Below are 18,172 nucleotides of genomic sequence, written 5' to 3'. Positions count from 1 at the left end.
GATAGTGAAAGAGGGGAAGTTATTCATACCAGCTACAGTTTTGTAGAAAAAGTCTGTGGCTTCTACATACATTTCTCTTCTTGCTGTGTCAAGTATATTTTTACATCTTTTACTTCTAGCATTCTTCTCTCCTTCTTTCTGCTCTTGCAGATAGGGTGTATTGGTGGTAATTAGCTTTACAGCATAGTTCATAGTTTGCAAAACATTGAGATGGGCTGGTAAAAAAAATTGCAGGAGGAATGAATATCTGGGCATCCCGGCCTTGCAAGTGGGGGTGATCATTGACAAGATTTTGAGTTGCCTCCCTTTGGAAGAAGAGTGAATATATTTTTGACAGAAAGAGGAGCAGATGCATTTAACTAGGGAGGCTTATATTATCTTACGTTTACAGGAAGTAACGCATGGATGTTGGGACATCTCAGTGGACGCTAGGGACATTGGTCATTTCTTTGGCTGCCAGCAACTTCTCTTCCTATTTTGGGGAATTCCTTTTTGTGGGTAGTGTTGGGAGGGCATGGTGCCTGAGCAGTATCATACATGCTGAAGAGGAAAGGTCCTTCTCTTCACCCACGGCTACCTCGGTACAAGCACATATTCCTAGTTTAGTTAATCTGACGCTTCAGGTGTCCTGCCTCGTTCCCTTTTTCCAGCCTGACACAGCAGCCCCGGGTGTTTTCCCAGGGCCCTTGGGCGGGTGCCTGATGCAGGGGGAGTGGGGAGCAGTTCCAGGGGACCCAAGACAGGCATGGCTACTCTGACCCCAGCTCAGGTCCTGGGTGAGGTGTGGCCTTCCAGCTGGGGAAATCTCTAAGGAAGGTTTGTTTTTTTCTTGTCTTCCCTTTCCAAGGCAGAAGGGACAAGCCTTTCAAGCACAGACAGGGAGTCTAGAGGCAAGGAGCTTGCTGGCGCTTCCTCTCCTCGCCCTTTACCTTCACACTTCACCAGGGTCGGAGGCAGAGCCCGTGTTGGGGGAGAGGGGTGCAGTCGGGTATGGGCTTCAGGGTCTCACAGACCTGGGTTAAAATCCCACTTCTGATAATGAAACCCCTCATCTCTAATGATGGCAAAATTTTCAAATTAAAAAGATAAAGTTTAGCGGGGACGTAATATGATGCAGCTTCTATGGAAAATAGTGTGGTGGTTCCTCAAGAAATTAAATATCGAATGACAGAATATGATCCAGCAATTCCACTTCTGCATTTATACCCCGAAGAATTGACAGCAAGGATTCAGATATCTGTACACCCATGTTCATAGCAGCATTGCTCACAATAGCCCAGAGGTAGAAGCAACCGGGTGTCCCTTGATGGGTGAATGGATACACAAAATGTGGGATAGACAGACAATGGAATACTCTTCAGCCTTGAAAAGAAGGAAATTTCAACACATGTTGCAGCGTGGATGAACCTCGAAGACGTCAGGATAAACGAAATAAGCCGATCACCAAAGGACAATCACTGTGACTCCACTTACATCCGGTCCCTGGAGCAGTCACATTCATAGAAACAGGAAGCAGATGGTGGTTGCCAGGGGCTGGGGGAAGGGAGAGTGGGGAGTTAGTGTTTCGTGGGTGTGGAGTTTCACTTTGGGAAGGTGAAAAAAGTTCTGGAATGGATGGTGGTGATGGTTGCAGGATAATGTGAATGTACTTAATGACACTGAATCATACACTTAAACATGGTGAAGAGAGTCAATTTCATATTGTATATATTTTAACACAACACACACACACAGCCCTGCGGCCAAGCAAAACGACTCCTGGTCAAATTCCGCCCCCGCTCTGAAACCTGACACAGGGAACAGAGGCAGGAAAGGCTGGGGGTGAGGCGGGAATCTGGGATCCACAGGGTCAGAAGGATGGAGAAGAACCAGCAGAGAACGGAAGACGCTTGAATTTACCTCCAGCCACCTGCCTGGTCTGTGCCAATCAGACACAAGCCCCACCTTAGCACTCTCCCCTCCTCTGTCTCCACTGTCCCTGCCCCATCTAGGCCTCCTCATCCTGCAATGGCTTCCTCCTCTCTGACCTTCGGTCCATCTTCCATTGGCCCGGGTGGTGACCCTTTTAAAACCTGGATCTGACCACGTGTCTCTCCGCTGAAAATCCTTCTGCAGCTCCCCATTGCCTTGGCTCAGCCTTGCAAGCAAAGCTGTTCCCAGCTGACTCCAACCTGTTTTCACAGTCCTGCCCTTTCCAAGCTCCGAGTTCCTTTATGTCGTTAGCCACTTCTGAATACCTTCCATGTGCCAATTCATAAATGTTCCTAATTTCTCCCACAACCCTGCAAGGTAGGTACCGTCGACCCATTTTAGAGATAGAGAAACTGAATGGCACACAGACTAGGTCAGACTCAGAGATCTGTGCTCTTTTCACCACTTGGCGGCTCCTCTGTCATTCACTCTGGTGCCTCAGTGCCTTTGCTTATGCACGAGCATATCTTAGCCTTCGGGTTCGGCTCAGAATCACATCTGACCATCCTAATGGGCCCGGACACGGCTGCACCTCTACCCCAGGCATCCTGATCTTGTTTTCTTCATTGTGTTCAACACGGCGGGAAATCCTCTTACTTGCTTACAAATTCAGTATCCTTTTCCCACTCGAATATAAGCTATAGGAGAGCAGGGATTGCGTCTGTCTGATACCTGGAACACGCTTCAGTGCCCTGTTGATGCTCACTAGACCGCGCTGACAAGCACTGGCGGATCCCGCCCGGCCCAGGCCCGGCCCTCCCTCCTGTGTGCTCCCTTAGTCCTCTGCAGCTGGAGAAGCTGCTGGTTCCTTGCACTGGGGGTTATGCTTTCATTCTTGGGTCTCCCCCAACAGACCCCAGCAGCCTGGGCACGGCGCCTGCTTACACCAGTGCTCAGCCATCTCTGTAAACACCAGGAGCAATGTTGCAATAGCCTCAGTTGGCATTTGGTCGGTTCCTGCTCCCAGGTAGAAGCTTTCAAAGGGCACGAAGCCTTCTGGGAGTGCGGTCTCCCAGGGTCAGCCCAGGTCGCAGAGACCAGTCTGTCTTCTGGAGGGAACCAAGGTCCAGGGTGCAGGGAGCCCAACTACCAGCAGCAGCAAGTTTTATTGTGACTGGAATCTCCTGGTCCTGTGAGGGGGATGGGGCTGAGGGACATTTGGTCACCGATGCCATGTTCCCAGTCCAGGACACGGAGCCAAAGTTCTGGTCGGCCGTGCCGTGCCTCCCCCCCAACTCCTCCCCGCCCCCAGTCAGGGCATCCCACAGGGCTGAGGCAGAAGGCAGGTGGAAAGGGAAATTCATCTTGGCCGAGCCTTCATCCAAGGGATGTGAGGGAAGGAGGAGCCGTTGGCGGTGGGGGTCCAGCTGGCCCAAGATGCTCAGGGCACTTTGGTCTGCAGGTGTCCCTAGTGGGTTTTAGGGGAAAGCAATGAGGCACACCCTGCCCCTAAGGAGAGGCTGGGAGGAAGGGAAACAAAGGCTCAAAGAAAGAAATCACTGGCCAGCGACCACACAGTGGGACCTGGGGTCCCAACTTCTAGGCCAGGTAGCGTCCCGGCTCCGCTTCCCAGAATTCACTCCATCCTGAGCACCCGGCCTGGCCAGCCTTTGTCCTACGTGGGGATCTGCATGTGGCCCAGGTCCTGGTCCATGATCTGGAGGACGTCGTCCAGGATGGAAGGCCCCAGGTCCACGTGCAGGGAGAGCAGGGAGCTGGCATGGGACAGGAAGGGCTCCTCGGCCCCTGACTCGGGGGTCAGCCCATTGTGGGCAGAGCCAGCCTCTGGAATTCTCCAGATGTCCACACTCCCCGCCTCTTGCGGGGAAGGCTGTGGGGAAGGCTGTGGGGTCTCCAGGTGCAGGCGAGGGGGTTTGGGTGGGGCCTGGGTTGTGGGCAGGGTGAGGGCCTGGGGCCCACCGATGACAGGGAGGGAGATGGCATTCTTGAGCAGAGGGGACGGCCCTTCGGGGAGCTCCCGTCCGCACAGCGTGGCGGTGCGGGTGAACTGGAAGGGGAGGTCGTCGAAGGCGCCATCCTCCTCAGGTCCCTCAACTGCCGTCCCTGGCAGGAGGTGGAACTTGCCCTGCAGGAAGGAGATGTCGCCGAACATGTCGCTGCCCCCGCCGCTGCCAATATGGATGGTGTGTCGGAAGTCCCCCAGCGGCGGGCTGATCATGTCCGACGACAGCAGGTCCCGCAGCTTCTCCTTCTTGCCCTTGCGGCTGCCGCGCTTCAGGTAGATGGGCACCTTGGTGGACATCGTGACCTCAGTGCCCAGGCCTGGCCGCTGGTGCTGGGGACAGTGCACCTGCAGGCACCGCAGCCTCCTGCTGCCTCGTCTCACCGCTGCAGCCAGAGACACCAAAGCCTTGCTGAAGGCAAAGACTACGGTGTGGGATGTGACCGATGTTGGCCCAAGGGATGAGAAAAAGAAAGATTAATGACCGGTGAAGTGAGAGGGCTGAGACAACAAAAAGCGCTTTCTCCCAAAAGAGTTGAAAATGCTCTGGAAAATTCTCAGCAGCAATGTGGAGCTCTTGTAGGCAGCAACGCTCTCCGGTCTTGTTCTTGCGAGTGTCTCCAGGGGGCTGAAGAGCTGAAACACCAAAGGCATAAGTCAGGGACAGAAGGACACAAGGCCGAGGCATCCGCGTCACCTCTGCCCTCCCCCACCCCTCGCGTCAGCCCCGGGAGCCCAGGTGGGGCCGCTTCCCCGGGGGCAGCCATGTTGGAAGAAGCCCGTGTTTGTTTACAGACTCACTGCCCCTTGGAGCCTGGATCACTAGCACCGAGCCCCTCTCCTGATCGGTGTGGAAGCTGAGGCCCAGAGACCTGGGTGACAGGCCCAGAATCATATCCAAAGTCCAGGCTCTGGTCTCTTGCCCTGGGTCTCCGGCTCTGCTTATCACCGAGGCCTGGGTACGCAACCCTGACTGCACATCAACTGTGCTCCAAGACGTAACAAGTGCCAAGTTTGTGTGGGGGCGTCTCACAGACTTGTCTCAATCCCCTACTTGACCAAGGAGAGCGATCTCGTAACCTCTGTCTTGCCTACCCGTCTCTGCCAGGCCTGGACACACGGCAGGTGTTCAGCCAATGGGGCCGAATGATAGACACCTTCTGATCGGCCCCATCTCGTCCCACCCAGAAGTGAGGTCACGTCGGAGTCCCCCTTTTCCCTCCAGGTTAGCAGCTCCTAGCTCCGGGATCGAGTCTGACGTAGTTACTGTCCCTCCACCCTGCCCAGCACCTGAGGGGAAGATGAAGTGGAGGGTACCAATATTTTGGGGGGTTCTGTTCTGTGCCTGGCATTTTGCTGAGTTCTTTGCAAATGCATCTCATTTAATCATTGCAACTACCCTCCTCTCATCCCCATTTAAACATCTGAGCCAGAACACATTTTGGAGGGATTCGCACAAGGCATTGCCGAGGGAGAGAAGCACAATGCAAAAACATAGTATGGAAGATTCCATTTCTGGGTTAGGGTTAGGGCGCCTGGGTGGCTCAGTCTGTCAAGCGTCCGACTCTTGGTTTGGCTCAGGTCATGATCTCAGGGTGGTGAGACAGAGCCCTGTGTCGAGCTCCGTGCTGAGTGGGGAGTCTGCTTGAGATTCTCGCTCTTCCTCTGCCCACTCGAGCGCGCGCTCTCTCTCTCTAAAATAAATAAAATCTTTAAAAAAAAAAGATTCCATTTCTGACAGCAGTGACCAACTCCCCTCCCCTCTGCCCCTTCCCCGTGTATGCATGCGTGTATGTGTACCTACAGATATAGGTCCTCATAGGATTGTATCCTACATAAAAAGAGAGAAGAACCTGGAAGGCCAGCACTGGGTTGTCATATGGGCTATGCAGACTGGGGTGGGGGGCAGGGAAGGGGTATGGGGTCTGTGATATGGGAGGAAAGGTGTCCTAGATAAAAATCACCTGTAATGTTTGGTACTGTTCCTATACAATGATATAGGTAACTGTGAAAAGGACGATTGCCCAAATGTGAGTAATGGTTTTCTCAAGGTAGCAGATTTCAGATGACTTTGCCTTTTTTCTTCGTACTTTTATAAACTCAAAATCTTAATAATAAGCATGTGTTCCTTGGGTGCACATATTATTTATGTAATCAGAAAAAATAAAGCTATTTTTAATGTGGAAAAAATAAGCGCACTCTTGTGGGTGTCATACTGGTTTAACAGAAAAAGGAAGCGTTGCAGGCCCTCCTTGGCGTTCCCACGGTGGGGGACTGGCCTCATACATGGATACGAGAGAGCCCAGATGTAGATTCGGAGCACAAAAGGCAAAGAAAAAAAATGTGTCCAAGGTTATCCAGAGGGTAACCAGATGAGCCCCCCTGCCCTACAGCCCCCTCCCCAGCCCGCCAGGGGCTGAGCAGGTAGGAAATCAGCCAGGGAGGGGAGGAGAAACAGCTGGGAGGCCTGGCCAGGTCCTAGGCCCCATTCTCCATCCTGGGCAGGGTGAGGAGAGAATGAGGGGCTGGCAGGAGGGAGCAGGAAGGAGGAAGGAGGATGCAGGAGAGGCAGAGTCCCAACTCCCAGCCCAGGCGCTCACTCAGGAAACCCCACCCCAGGACCGGACAGCCCAGGTCAGTCACACTGAGCCACAGAGACCGGACATCTTGCCCCTCCCTGAGCACCTGCAGTTTAAAAGGAAACAAAGGAATGACTCTCCAATGGCGGAATTCCAGCTAAGCCTGGAAGGAGCTGGGTGGAGGGCGGGGGAGGCAGTGGGTGCCTTGAGGTCCTGGAATTCCATCCCTCACTCATGGAACCAGACATTTACCTGAGACCACCATCCCAGACCTGGGGGCATGCCAACACACATCCCACCTGTCTCCTTGGTAGGCGAGCAGTCCTGGGGCAGCTTTTCCTTCCTTTCCACTCATGAAGAGTGGGGCAGACTGGTGGGATTTGTCATCCACCCCCCCATCACACAGGGCGCCAAGACAGCCTGAGTGTTTCCACAACAAATTGGGCGTCCCTGACAGCTGTCTCACTCTGAGCCAGATGTACCCGCCCAGTTCCAGATGTGGGGAGAACTGAGGCTGGGGGGAAGGGCTGGGCCAGCGTCAGCCACCCAGGGGAGAGCTGGGAATTGCAATCATCAAGCCCCAAGTATTCAGATTTGGCAAGCGTGAGACCCCAGGCTCCAGCTGCCCTTGCACGGTTCCCATTTTAAAGCTCCCAGGCACAGCACGGTGGGTGTCACCACCGGCTTTAACAGAGGCAGAAGCTGAACCTCAGAGACCTTAATGTTGTTGAGGTTGCCCAGCTGGGAAGAGGAAAAGTGGGCCCCAGTACACAGCCAGGTCCCTGTGGCCCCGGGCCGCCCAACCTCTGAAAACTGGGGAGCAGGAAAGAAACAGGCTCCCAGCTAGGCTGGGGCCACTCGGTCCCCAGAGCTCCTCCATTTAAATCCAGTTGGCTGCCCCTCTCCCCCAACTTGCAAGGATCCAGAGATAGGAGAATGAGCTCTCCATCAGGACAAGGCTGTGGGGGGTCAGGAGGAGTGGCTTCCCCCAGAAATGGGAGGAGCAGATGGGAGCTTGTCCTGGACAGGAGCCCTGGGCCTCCTTCAGAGAGAATGACTTCCGGGAGGCACAGCCCCTTCTGTCGCTGGGAGTACTAGGCCACTCCCCACCAACGGTGTTCAAAGAGCCACCCCCTGACCTTGGAATCAGGAGCCGGACCTTGAATCCATCTCCATCTGGGACTCCGTGACCTTGGGCAAGACACTTCTCCTTTCTGGCCCTCACCTTCTCCATCTATAAAATGGGCTGACAAAGCCACCACCAGAGGGCTACTGGAAGACCCCATCGGCAGAGACCAAGTGAGCGCAGATGCACGACAGACAGGGTTAGCGGGTCCCTGTCAGCCCTGTCATTCATTCAGCAAGGAGCGTAAGGCTTCCCTCAAGCATTTTGGTTATCCGGGGACAGTGCTCCGAACAAGACCAAAAAAGAAATGCCTCTATCCTCCAAGCGACCGCCTTTTCCCGCCTGCCCTGGAGGCAGCCTGCGCAGAGCCCCGCTTACGGGCCGCGGGGAGTCTCCCGGGGTCCCTGCGCGGGGCGGCGCTCGGCTCCGTGGCCGCTAGGTGCCCGCTAGGTGGCGTGCTCTGTCGCCCCACATCTCAGAGGAGTCACGGCGCGCACCAGGGTCTCGAGCGCGCTTCGGGCTCTAGGCAGGGGCCCCCCAAGGAGTGGCACGTTCGCGTATCAGATGCGGATCTTCTGAGGGATATTCTTCCCTTGGGGTGTTCTGGTCTCACAACCAGACAGTAGGGGGGGAAAGGGACGATTGGGGATCTTGCCAGGGTCTCCAAGCTCTGGGAGGCGCCTCCCCGTGCTTTCCGGCCTGGGCGATGTCCGAGTGTCCGCTCGGCGCAGGGCCAGAGCTCGGGCGAGCAGGCCCCCACCCCTGACTCCCGCGGGTCCGGTTCCTCAGCCCTAGCTCGGGTTCCGGCGCTGACCCCTCCCCGCCCTCTGCCCGAGGGCCCAGCTCGGATCCGTTTCAGGACACTCGCGGCCGCGGCTAAAGATAGGAGGACACCTCACCATCAACTAAAAATACGACCCCCAGCCCGGGCGGGGACGCTGGGCGGCGGGAGGGCACTCCCGCGTCCCGGGTGTGGGGCGGAGGCGAGGGTTCAGGGAGGGACCACGAGTTCTGTTCGGGATGTGCTGCGCCTCGCAGGCGGAGAGGGCGCGGGCGTGGCCGCCTGGACCGAGACGCGGGCGGGAAACACCGTGGAGCCCGAGGCTCCCGGGAAAGGACCTGCGTGGGGGTGACACAGAGGCAGGGGCGCGAGACGGGACGGGGAGTCGCGGGGATGGGCCTCTCAGGGAGCGCCCTGGGAGTCGCGGACGGGCTGCAGTCCCGGCCCGAACTCACCTTGAGGCGCGCGGGCGGCGGACTCGCGGGCTGCGAAAGCTCGGGAGCTGGACGGCGCGGCTCTGGGAGGCGATCCCGGCTGTGAACTCCCAGTGAGGTCCGTGGCCCCTGAAGCCCCGCCCGTGGACCGCGGAGCCAATGCCCGGACCGCCCCCAATAGGCCACGCCCACACCACCGCCCCACTCCGGGCCCCGCCTGTGCTCCCCCTTCGGTGGCTTGGCGCCCAGGTTCGCAGCCACGCGGGCGCGGGGTCCAGTGTAGGCTCGGGCGGCTGCGGGCCAGGCGATGTCGGGTGCCCGGGCTGGACTCTGCGGACTCCGGCTGTGCCTGTCGGAACCAAAACTCTCGGTTTTCGAAGGGCAGGGGGGCGGCAGCCGGAAGACCGAATTATAGTTCTTCCGAATTCACCGAGCGTCCTTGGACCGGTTCCCTCCCTGGAGGGCTGGGTCCGGGGAGGCGCCAGCACAAGTGTATTCAGTGGCCACTAAAGGAATGAATGAAGCCTTGGAGGCACCGGAGTAAAAATATTAACAAACTTGCGAGAGCTTTAAGGAGTTTACCGACCCCTAGAAAAGGGAGCACTGAGGGTGTGTGGGCAGGGTGGCCTGGGTATGCCCCGTTTGCCATCAGTCTAGGTGGCTTCCGGGGCGGGGGTGGAACCCATACTGACTCCTTCTAACTTTCATTCATTCATTCACTCATTCATTTCTGGAACATTTATTGAAGGGCAGGCCCTGCACAGGGCGCTGGACATAGGCGGAAGGAACCTGCCCTTCCTCCATTCAGTGATTCAGCAGAGACTTGAGCATCTAACAGGGTGTTCTTGTCGCTGTTCTTGTCGCTGGGAATTCAGTGCCCTAGGAAAGACAGAAAACTGAAGCTCAGGGTTATGGTGATCTACTGAGCCTAAAAGTGCAAGTCCTATGGTCTTTGGGCCTTCTTCCTGCCTAAGGCTTCTCACCCAGCCACTGTCTCCCTCCCCTACCCTCCCTCCCACAGCACAGCCCTGGGAGGGGACCACAGCTCTGTGCCAAGCCTTGAGCACTGCCTCTGAGCCGTGGACCCAGGTGCGGAGCTGGCTCTGCTGCCCACTTGCTCTGTGGTCACAGGCAAAGGGCAGTCCCTTTCTGAGCCTCTTTGCCTGTAAAAGGAGAGTTGCATGAGTCTCCAAACAAGAAACAGGCCCCACAGGGGGCACTTTCATGCAAACATTGTAACAGTCGCTTTGGGGGACAGCAGGCTAGTCTCGCCCCCTGACTTGGAATGACTCCACTGATGAGAGCTCCTGAGCCTGCAGGAATGTGGCTGAGGCACAGCCCCCTACCCTCTGCCCATCTGCTCAGAGTCCTCCTTTGGGGGAAGGAGGTTGGGAAGGGTCAAGAGTTCCATTCAGAGCTGGTGACAAAACAGAAAGTTGCAGGGATGGAAGTTTCGACAGGCAAAGACACTCACCCAAGGCGGCATGAAGCTGGGAACCAGTTCCAGAGCTCTTTGGAGAGGTGGGGGTGGGGTGGCTATTGGGGAGCACTGGGGGGTGGGTAGAGAGCAGTGCATTTGGCCCCCTCAGCCTGGCCCTAGCCCATGCTCCCCTCCCTCAACGACTAGTGAGTAATCTCTCCAGCCTGGCTGCCAGGCCAGGACTTCTAACCAGGGCCCAGAGTTGGGAACAGCTGTGCTCGGGGGACTGTTTTAAGTCCACCTGGAAGTGACAAGGTTCCAGCTAAGTGCTGGCTCCCCATGTTGCTCGATATACCCCTGCCATGAGCCGGAGCTCACAAAGCCTACATCCAAGGCATGATTGGGGCCTGGTGGTGCATTCTGCGCTTCCACAGCACTCAGGTGAGCGGTTCATTCTCTCCGTGCACGGATGAGGTTATGTCACTTGGCTGGGCTAGAGGAATCCCTGAGCCTACTGACAGCTCCTCTCCTCAAGAAGGTTTTGCTGACTAGGCAGAAGCTTTGAGTACACACCCAGCTGCTGTGGAAGCCCTGCAATTAATGCACATTTATGAAACAGGATTTCATTTGCTAAAATTGGCCTTTTTTACACAACATCTCAGGCTGTGTGTAAGGGCCTGTGTGTGGGTGGGGAGGCTGGGATCCTGGGCCAGGGGATAGCCAGGGTGTCCTGCATTTCTGACTCAACAGACATTCAGGTCAAATGTCCTGCCCCCTGCCCCACCTGCATCCCATGTCCAGGGTCTAATATCTCAGCCAAGGCCTGGACTGTTCTCACTGGAAGGGCTCCTGGAAAACCCTGGCAGCTGAGGGGGCGGGACCCTGAAGGGCGTTTGGGAAGGGTTAGAGGCAAGGAAGCCTTCTGATGGAGAAATGCCTGGAATGGGCTACTCAACTTCCTTCTCCTCCGCTGGGAGCTCTCCCTGGCCTGAGATGGGTCTAGCTGGTTTCTCCCACCCCCTGGCTGCCTCCCCTCCCCCACAGGGCCCTGTAATCACCGCACAGTGACTGACTCAGCCCTTCCTTCCCCTCCCAGCCCCTTCTTCCTGGAAATCACCTACGTCGGCAGCCCCAGCTCCCATGGAGGGAGTTGGAAGCCCCCTCCTCCAAGGTTAAGTGGGGAGGATGGAGGGGTTGGCAGGGAAGGACCCCCAGGCTGGAGCCAACTCTCTACAGCCCCACCTACCAGGGAAGCTAGGGCCCTGGGAGGCAGGTGGGATGATGGTGACCAGGAGGAGTCTGGGGGCAGGTCTGGGAGCAGAGGGTCACAAGGGAAGGGTAGTGATAATCTTGGGGGGATCTAGGAGGCCAGTGAGAAGAGACAAAGTATCTGGAAGGGGTTTCAGCACCCCTACTGCCCAGGGCCACAGGGCAGCAGGGAGCTGGTCAGGAGCTCCATCCGCCCCTAGGAAGCCTCCTCCACGCCATCCTGAGCTCAGCCTGCAGGGCCCCATGGCCTCGGCCAACCCCAGGCCTGGGTTGGATTTTTCCTTGATTGTTTCTTGTTTCCTTCCTCCCCTGGGCTCCTGCCAACTCCAGCCCTGCCCTCTTCGCTCTTCACCCTCCTTTAGAGAACTCTGATCCACCAGAGGCTGGGATTCAGATGAGAGTCCTCTTGGAGCTGCCCCCAGCTTCTGCCTCAGTCTTGAACCCCTCCTGGGGAGTTCGGTGTCAGGGTCTTGCGGGGGGACTTTCCTTTGGGTCTGGATTTTGGCCCTAGGCCTAGAGCCATGGGGGTTTCCAGAGTGGTGACAGCTCTGTCTTAGGAGGGACCAGCCCAGGCACTTCCCCCAGAGGCCTCTGGGAGCATCCAAGCCGCATGGCTGTCCTTTGGCCTGGAGAACACAGAGGCAGCAGGGGCAGTCTTCAACACTTCCCATCTCCTCAAGACACCCTGTCACTGTTCGCTTTGAAAACTCATATTTGATTCTACTTCTTGCCTACGGGTGTGCCGGACTAGCGAAGACGCAGGTGGCCAAGGCTGGTCCCCGGCTTGCAGGGAGCAGATACCCCAAATGAAACAAAGAACTGACTCTAAAATAGCACATTCTGGGCCATAAAGGAGGTCCTCCAGGGTAGAGGCTGGCTCGGATTCACCTCTACCTATCCCAGGCCAGCATGGATGGCGCTCAGTGACTGCGGATTGCGAGAAATAAAAAGAACAGAAATGAGAAAGATTTGTTTTGCTAGAGGTGAGGAAGAAGACGGGTGTTAAGAGTGTTAAGAAAACTTCAAGGAGAGGGGCGCCTGGGTGGCTCAGTCGTTAAGCGTCTGCCTTTGGCTCAGGGCGTGATCCCGGCGTTCTGGGATCGAGCCCCACATCAGGCTCCTCCGCTATGAGCCTGCTTCTTCCTCTCCCACTCCGCCTGCTTGTGTTCCCTCTCTCGCTGGCTGTCTCTATCTCTGTCAAATAAATAAATAAAATCTTTAAAAAAAAAAAAAGAAAACTTCAAGGAGGAGGTGACATTTGAGCAGGGTGTTAACAGATGAATAGGAGTTCGCCAGACAGCGCAAGGGAAGGACGTTCCAGGGGGAGCAGGCAGAGGCAAAGGCAAAGGGCAGGAGGAGCACGTGTAGATGCGTGGTGTGATCGGGAACACAAGAGCCATCCAGTAGACCATGGCATGAGGAGGGGGAAAGTCCAAGAGGGTAGTGGGTGAGCACGGTCTTCCTTGGCCAGCATCCATCCCTCTTACTCTGGGGACCATCACTCAGTTTTCCAGAGTCTCCAGTATGACTAACCCCACCCCCCAAGGCAAAAGGCTCCCTCTAACCCCTGTCCCCCAGGCACCCATTCTCCCCTCAGACAACCAGCATTATCAGCTTCTTGTAAACACTTCTGGAGATACTCTGCCTGTGCAAGCAAAGCCCCTCCCATCTTTTCTACACAAATGGCAGTATCGAGGCGAGTAGGGCCCCCCAGGTCCCGCAGGTCCTCGTGGCAGTTGGGGGCGGGGAGGACAGGCTCTACTGTCAGAGGCAGTGGAGGTGACTCCACAGGGCGTCTGGGAAACCGCGTCTCATTGAGCCTCTGCTCCTCTCATTGTTCTGCACCTCACTTTTTTCCAGTTAACATTACATGTATGACCATCCCCTATCAGTACACAGGAAGTGTCCTCAGTTTCCCTTTTTTTGCTGCTGCCTAGCGTTCCAGGGTGTCATGGTGTACCTAGGCGTTCTCAGCCGGTGGCCCTTTTCTTTGCTCCCAGCCCTTTCCTATGACAAGCAGGGCTGCGTGAGTCACCTTGTACCGCCGCACATTCACACACACGTGAGCACAGCTGCGGAATAATTGCCATGCATGGGAGGCAGGGGAAGGACACGCGCAGTTGTCATTTGGTCAGCTCTGTGTGCTGGTCCTTCAAGGGATGTGCGGGGTACCGTGTCCCTGCACAGACCGCGGGGCCCCTCTCTCCTCAGCCTCCCCAAGCACCTGGTTCTCGAGCTCTTTGATCTCTGCTAGTCTGTGAGGGAAGACTAAACCTAGCCAAAGTGTAGCTTTTGTGTGTTTCTCCTAGGCTGAGTTTGGCTGTCTTTTCCTTGGCTTCGGGGTCATTCCTCGTTCCTTCTCTGTGGACTGGCTGCACAGTTTTGCTTAGAAAGGTTGCTTTGGACAGGGGGACCTGGAGGGAGGCCTGGCCAGAGGCAGGGGCCACTCTGGGGACAGTTGGTTCAGGAAAGAGACAGAACTTGGCTCTCAGCTGTGGCGTAAAAGCCAGAGTTGGAGATAATAAAGTAGAAAGATTGGAATTTGGTGACAGACCAGCTACGGGGCCCATGGAGGGAGGAGAAGGGGGGTTGAGCCCAACCCAGGGTGATGACTCAGGCTGGAGTGGGTGGGGGAGGGAAGGGAGGACGGTGGGGCCACCGAGGGAGGTGGAGGATTCTGGGGGTAAAGATGATGTACCTCCTGCCCATTCTCCACCCCACATGCCCCTGCTTACACGCTTCTGGGTCCACAATCCCCGGGCAGGGCCCCCACTGCCCCCCCTCCCTCTGCAGCAGGGGCAGCCCCCTTGCGCCTGCTCCGCTGCTCGCCTCACCTGGCCACCTCCCTGGGGCGCATCCTGCAGCTCTCAGCTGTGGCGTCTGTCCTCCAGGGAAGCTTTACGCACCCCCAGTTGATGGCAAGTCCCCTAGTGATACCCTCAGAGAAACTCTGGACCACTGTCCCCTCTGTGCCACCGCCAACTGATTCACGCCCATCCCCCACTGGACGGCAGCCACCAGCGTCTCCCCAGAGTGCGGGCAACACAGCAGGTACCTGATGAACAAGGAACGAACAGATCAGTGGATGAAGGGCACGAGGCTGGGGACCGCAGGAAGGGGGCGTGTCGGAGACTGGGTTTGGGAAGTAAGAGCCCGGAGCCGGGACTTTTCTGCTGCCCCGCCTTGGCGCCCCCTCTGTGCTGGGCCCGCCTTTGGTTTTCTCCACAGCATCCGCCTGCATCCGTGCCTGGTGTTTGCTTGTTTGCGGTTTCGGCGCTGGGGCGGAGCCCTGGGAGGAGCGGGCATTGTCTCTTCAGTTCCCGTCTGCATCCTGATCCCATCCCGACACAGTGGGCCCACAGCGAGTGTTTGCCAACAGGAGCAAGACTGGGAAGTGATGGGTTCAGGCCCCAGGTCCGCACCCCAGAGGCAGAGGCCCTCCTGCTTCCTCCTCTCTCGGCGCTGGTCTGGGAAGGTGGCAGGGAAGGCATTCCGTCCGCAGGGGTCTCCCGTGGCCTGCTGCCCGCGGTGCCCTCTACGGGGTCAGGACAGGCTCCCTGCTCTCAGGAGGCAGGCATCCTGACGGCTTCAGGGGAGGGGGTTACCCACGGGTCAGGACATGGAGAGCAGAGTGCAGGGGCCAGATTGCTCTGTGTTTATTTTCTTTTAAAGTAATCCATGCACATGGCAAAAGATTTCAAATGCGGTATGAGCACGGACATGACAATGAAATCTCCGAGTCCTTCTCCTGACCCCTAGCCCTTCCACACACGTCTCCAGAAGCAAACCACCGTTACTAGAAGTGTTCTAAGGGGCAGAGCATTTGAAGGGGATGGAGTCCTCAAGGAGAACGTGGGCCTTGAGAAAGACCTGTGGGAATCAGGAATGGCCGTACCTTCTAGATTCTGGCCCAGTTCTCCTCTTGCTCCTGGAGCAGAGAGGCCAGGAGGGTACTGCTGTCTGCTTCCTCTGCTAGCCCAGCATCTCCCCTTTCCCACTCTCCCAGGGGGGCTGCTGACTCCACCCTTGAGGTCTTTCTCAGCGAAGATGCTTCAGACCCTGGAAAGATCTGGGAGTGATGGAGCGGGCAGAGGAGACGGGGCTCGGCTGGGCCCTCAGAGAGCGGCGTGCAGGGATCAGGGGTCAGCAGGGTCATGGGGCCGCAGCTGTCCCAGAGACCTCTGAGGGGCCCCTTGGCCCAGGCAGCTGCTGGCCGCTCAGCTGTCAGGCGGGCTCCGGGAGGGCAGGAACGGAACGTGAGGAGGAGGGTGGGTCTGGTGGGGGAATCGGGAACTGGCTGTGGGCCCAGGTGGTTCCAAGGGCAGGCTGGCCCCTGGGGCCCTTGGCATTTCTAGGGCAGACCCAGAGGGGGCAGATAGGCCTGGCTGCTCAGGGGTCGAGGGGTGAAGAGGACCCAAAAGCCTGAGTGCAGCTGATTGAGTCCCACCTCAGGGACAGCAACCTCAGTGACCTCCAGACTGGGAAGCCAGGAGTGTCAGCTCCACCTCCAGCTCCCCCCTCCTCCGCCGGACCCTCAGGCCAGACCCCGGGACCTCGCAGTTCTCCAGCTTTTGAGTGCAGTGAGCTTTATGCAGGCCACTCCCAGATTAACCAGTCCAGTCCCCACCCCTCCCCAGAGGGCTGCTCTTGTCACCCAATAGCCCAGCCCAATAGCCATTTCGGTGCCCCCTTAACCCCAACCTCCCCCCAGTAGTCCCAGGCACCTCCTCGAACACCTCTCCTCAAAACCGCCTTCCCCTGTGCTCCCGGGCACCTGGGCTGCTACCAGCAACTCCTCAGTTGTCCCTGTCGTGTACCAAGTTGGTCAGCGTGCAGGGTGGAGAGACAAAGCGTTTGGAGTTTAAATCCCAGTTCCGTCGCTTACTTAGCCCGGTGACCTCCAACCTCTTAGCACCTGCCAGCAGGGTTTGTTGGGAGAGTCAGATGTGATCTCTATGTCAAAGTGCACACGGTACGTCCTCAGAAATGTTAACTCCCTTGCCTTCTTACCTGAGCTGTGTTTTCTCCGTCCGTCCCCTGGCAGTCATCCCAATCCTGCTGTCCTGGATCAGGCCGTCTCATCGTTTTGGTTGCAAATGACAGAAACTTCGATTCCAACTAGTTTAAGAAAAAAGAAGGGGGTGGTAATTATGGCTTAGATTTTGAGGGGTGGGGGCTAGCTTCATCAGAGCTCAGACAATGTGGCCTGGTGCTGACCTCTCCCTAGCTCCTGGCAATGTGTCGTCTAATTTAGTCTCTATTCAGGATGGGTTTCCCCTCATTGTGGCAAGATGGCTGCAGCTGCTCCACCCTTGAGGCCCTGTCTTTTCTACCACTCCTACAGAAGTCTTGGAGTCATGGTGTTTGGACGGTCTTCGGTCATGCTTATCCCTGGCCGTTCACCGAGGCCAGGGAGGGGCAATGTGCTGCTTGGTTTAGGCAAGAGAGGAGTGTGGAGGAGGGGTGGTTCCCCACAGGGAAACCGGGGTACTGTGTCCATGGGAACAGAAAGTGGGTACCGAGTGTCTCTGGCCTCCAGCCTCTCCCAGCTTCACTCCGCCCTCTCTGCCACTGCCAGGCCTTCCTAAGACACAGGTTGAATACCGTCCCCCTACTCTACTCAGAAGCCTCCAAAAGTTCCCTGGGGGTGAATCAAGTCCAACTCCTTTGCAAGGCACTCCTGTCTTCACAGTCTGGCTCCAGAGCTCCTTTCCTGGCCCATCACTTCTTTTTGTCCCTCTCTGCCCCTCTCCTTCCTCCTCTTGTCCCCCACTTTCCTTGCATTCCCTTCCCCCCCCAACCCTCAAGTCCCTTCCCCACCACGCCGGGGGATGTAACAAGAGCACTGAAGACAGAGTCCCAGCTGCACCGTTCACAACAGCCAAAACGTGGAAACAGCCCGTGTCCCTTCCCTGAGGAGTGAAGAAAGACAACACTGTCTCTCTGCACAGGGGAAGGGTACTCAACAGGGGGAGAAAGAAACGGAGTTCTGACGCCTGCGACCACGTGGACGGCCCTTGAAAACATGCTGCTCCGAGAGAGAAGCCGGCCGCAGAGGACCACGTATTGTGTGATTCCGTTTGTGTGATGTGCCCAGAACAGACAAGTCTGTCGAGGCGGAAAGTAGGTCTGTGTTTTCCAGGGTGTGTGGGGGGGAGCAGTGGGGAGTGACTGCTAATGGGGATGGGGTTTCTTTCAGAGAGGAGGAGAATCTTCTGGAATTCGACTGTTATGATGATTATACGACATTGTGAATGTACTAAAACCCACTGAATGGTACACAGTAAAAGGGTAACGTTGATGCTGGTCACATCTTCCACTCATTTTTAAAGTGTTAAAAAAATATATATATCTACCCCCACCCCTGCCCCAGTCAGTCAGGGCCCTTCACAGCTAGTTAGAAGGCTCAAGTGTGGGGGAAGACGCCCTGCGTGGCCAACCAGGACTGGCTCTCGGGGGGCTCAGCGAAGAGCCCCAGGGTCAGGGGAAAGGAAACGTGTACCAAACAGAAGTGAAAAATCAGCCCATAAGGCGACTCCCAGCACCAGGGGAAGCTGCAGGACGGGCTGAGCCAGGCAGGGTGACCCCAGGTCAAGGGAAAGGAAACGCCAAACCCGAAGTAGCTGCAG

General features: G+C 56.8%; 1 protein-coding gene and 1 long non-coding RNA gene across 2 annotated transcripts; both read right to left on the bottom strand.

Moving 5' to 3' along the window:
• Positions 1–1,685: 1,685 nt before the first annotated feature.
• On the bottom strand, positions 1,686–9,020 carry CDC42EP2 (CDC42 effector protein 2). The gene is made up of 2 exons (XM_045775595.2): positions 8,876–9,020; positions 1,686–4,570 (listed from the first exon to the last, which is right to left on the bottom strand). Exon 2 carries the CDS (start codon positions 4,232–4,234, stop codon positions 3,587–3,589), a length of 648 nt encoding a protein of 215 aa, XP_045631551.1. The 5' UTR covers positions 4,235–4,570; positions 8,876–9,020; the 3' UTR covers positions 1,686–3,586.
• Positions 9,021–9,579: 559 nt separating this feature from the next.
• LOC148107894 (uncharacterized) lies at positions 9,580–17,294 on the bottom strand. The gene is made up of 3 exons (XR_015721462.1): positions 16,554–17,294; positions 14,378–16,458; positions 9,580–9,733 (listed from the first exon to the last, which is right to left on the bottom strand). It is a non-coding gene; the product is annotated as an uncharacterized LOC148107894 (long non-coding RNA).
• Positions 17,295–18,172: the final 878 nt, after the last annotated feature.

This window comes from Ursus americanus, chromosome 24 (assembly GCF_024610735.1).
Source record: "Ursus americanus isolate L20-20 chromosome 24, mUrsAme1.1.p, whole genome shotgun sequence".
In the NCBI taxonomy this organism is placed as follows: domain Eukaryota; kingdom Metazoa; phylum Chordata; class Mammalia; order Carnivora; family Ursidae; genus Ursus; species Ursus americanus.
The sequence above is the reverse complement of the archived record's forward strand: the minus strand, read 5'-3'. Positions and strand labels throughout refer to the sequence as shown.

Coding starts and splice junctions, on each gene's coding strand:
- CDC42EP2 (XM_045775595.2), bottom strand. CDS start 4,234: ATGTCCACCAAGGTGCCCATCTACCTGAAGCGCGGCAGCCGCAAGGGC.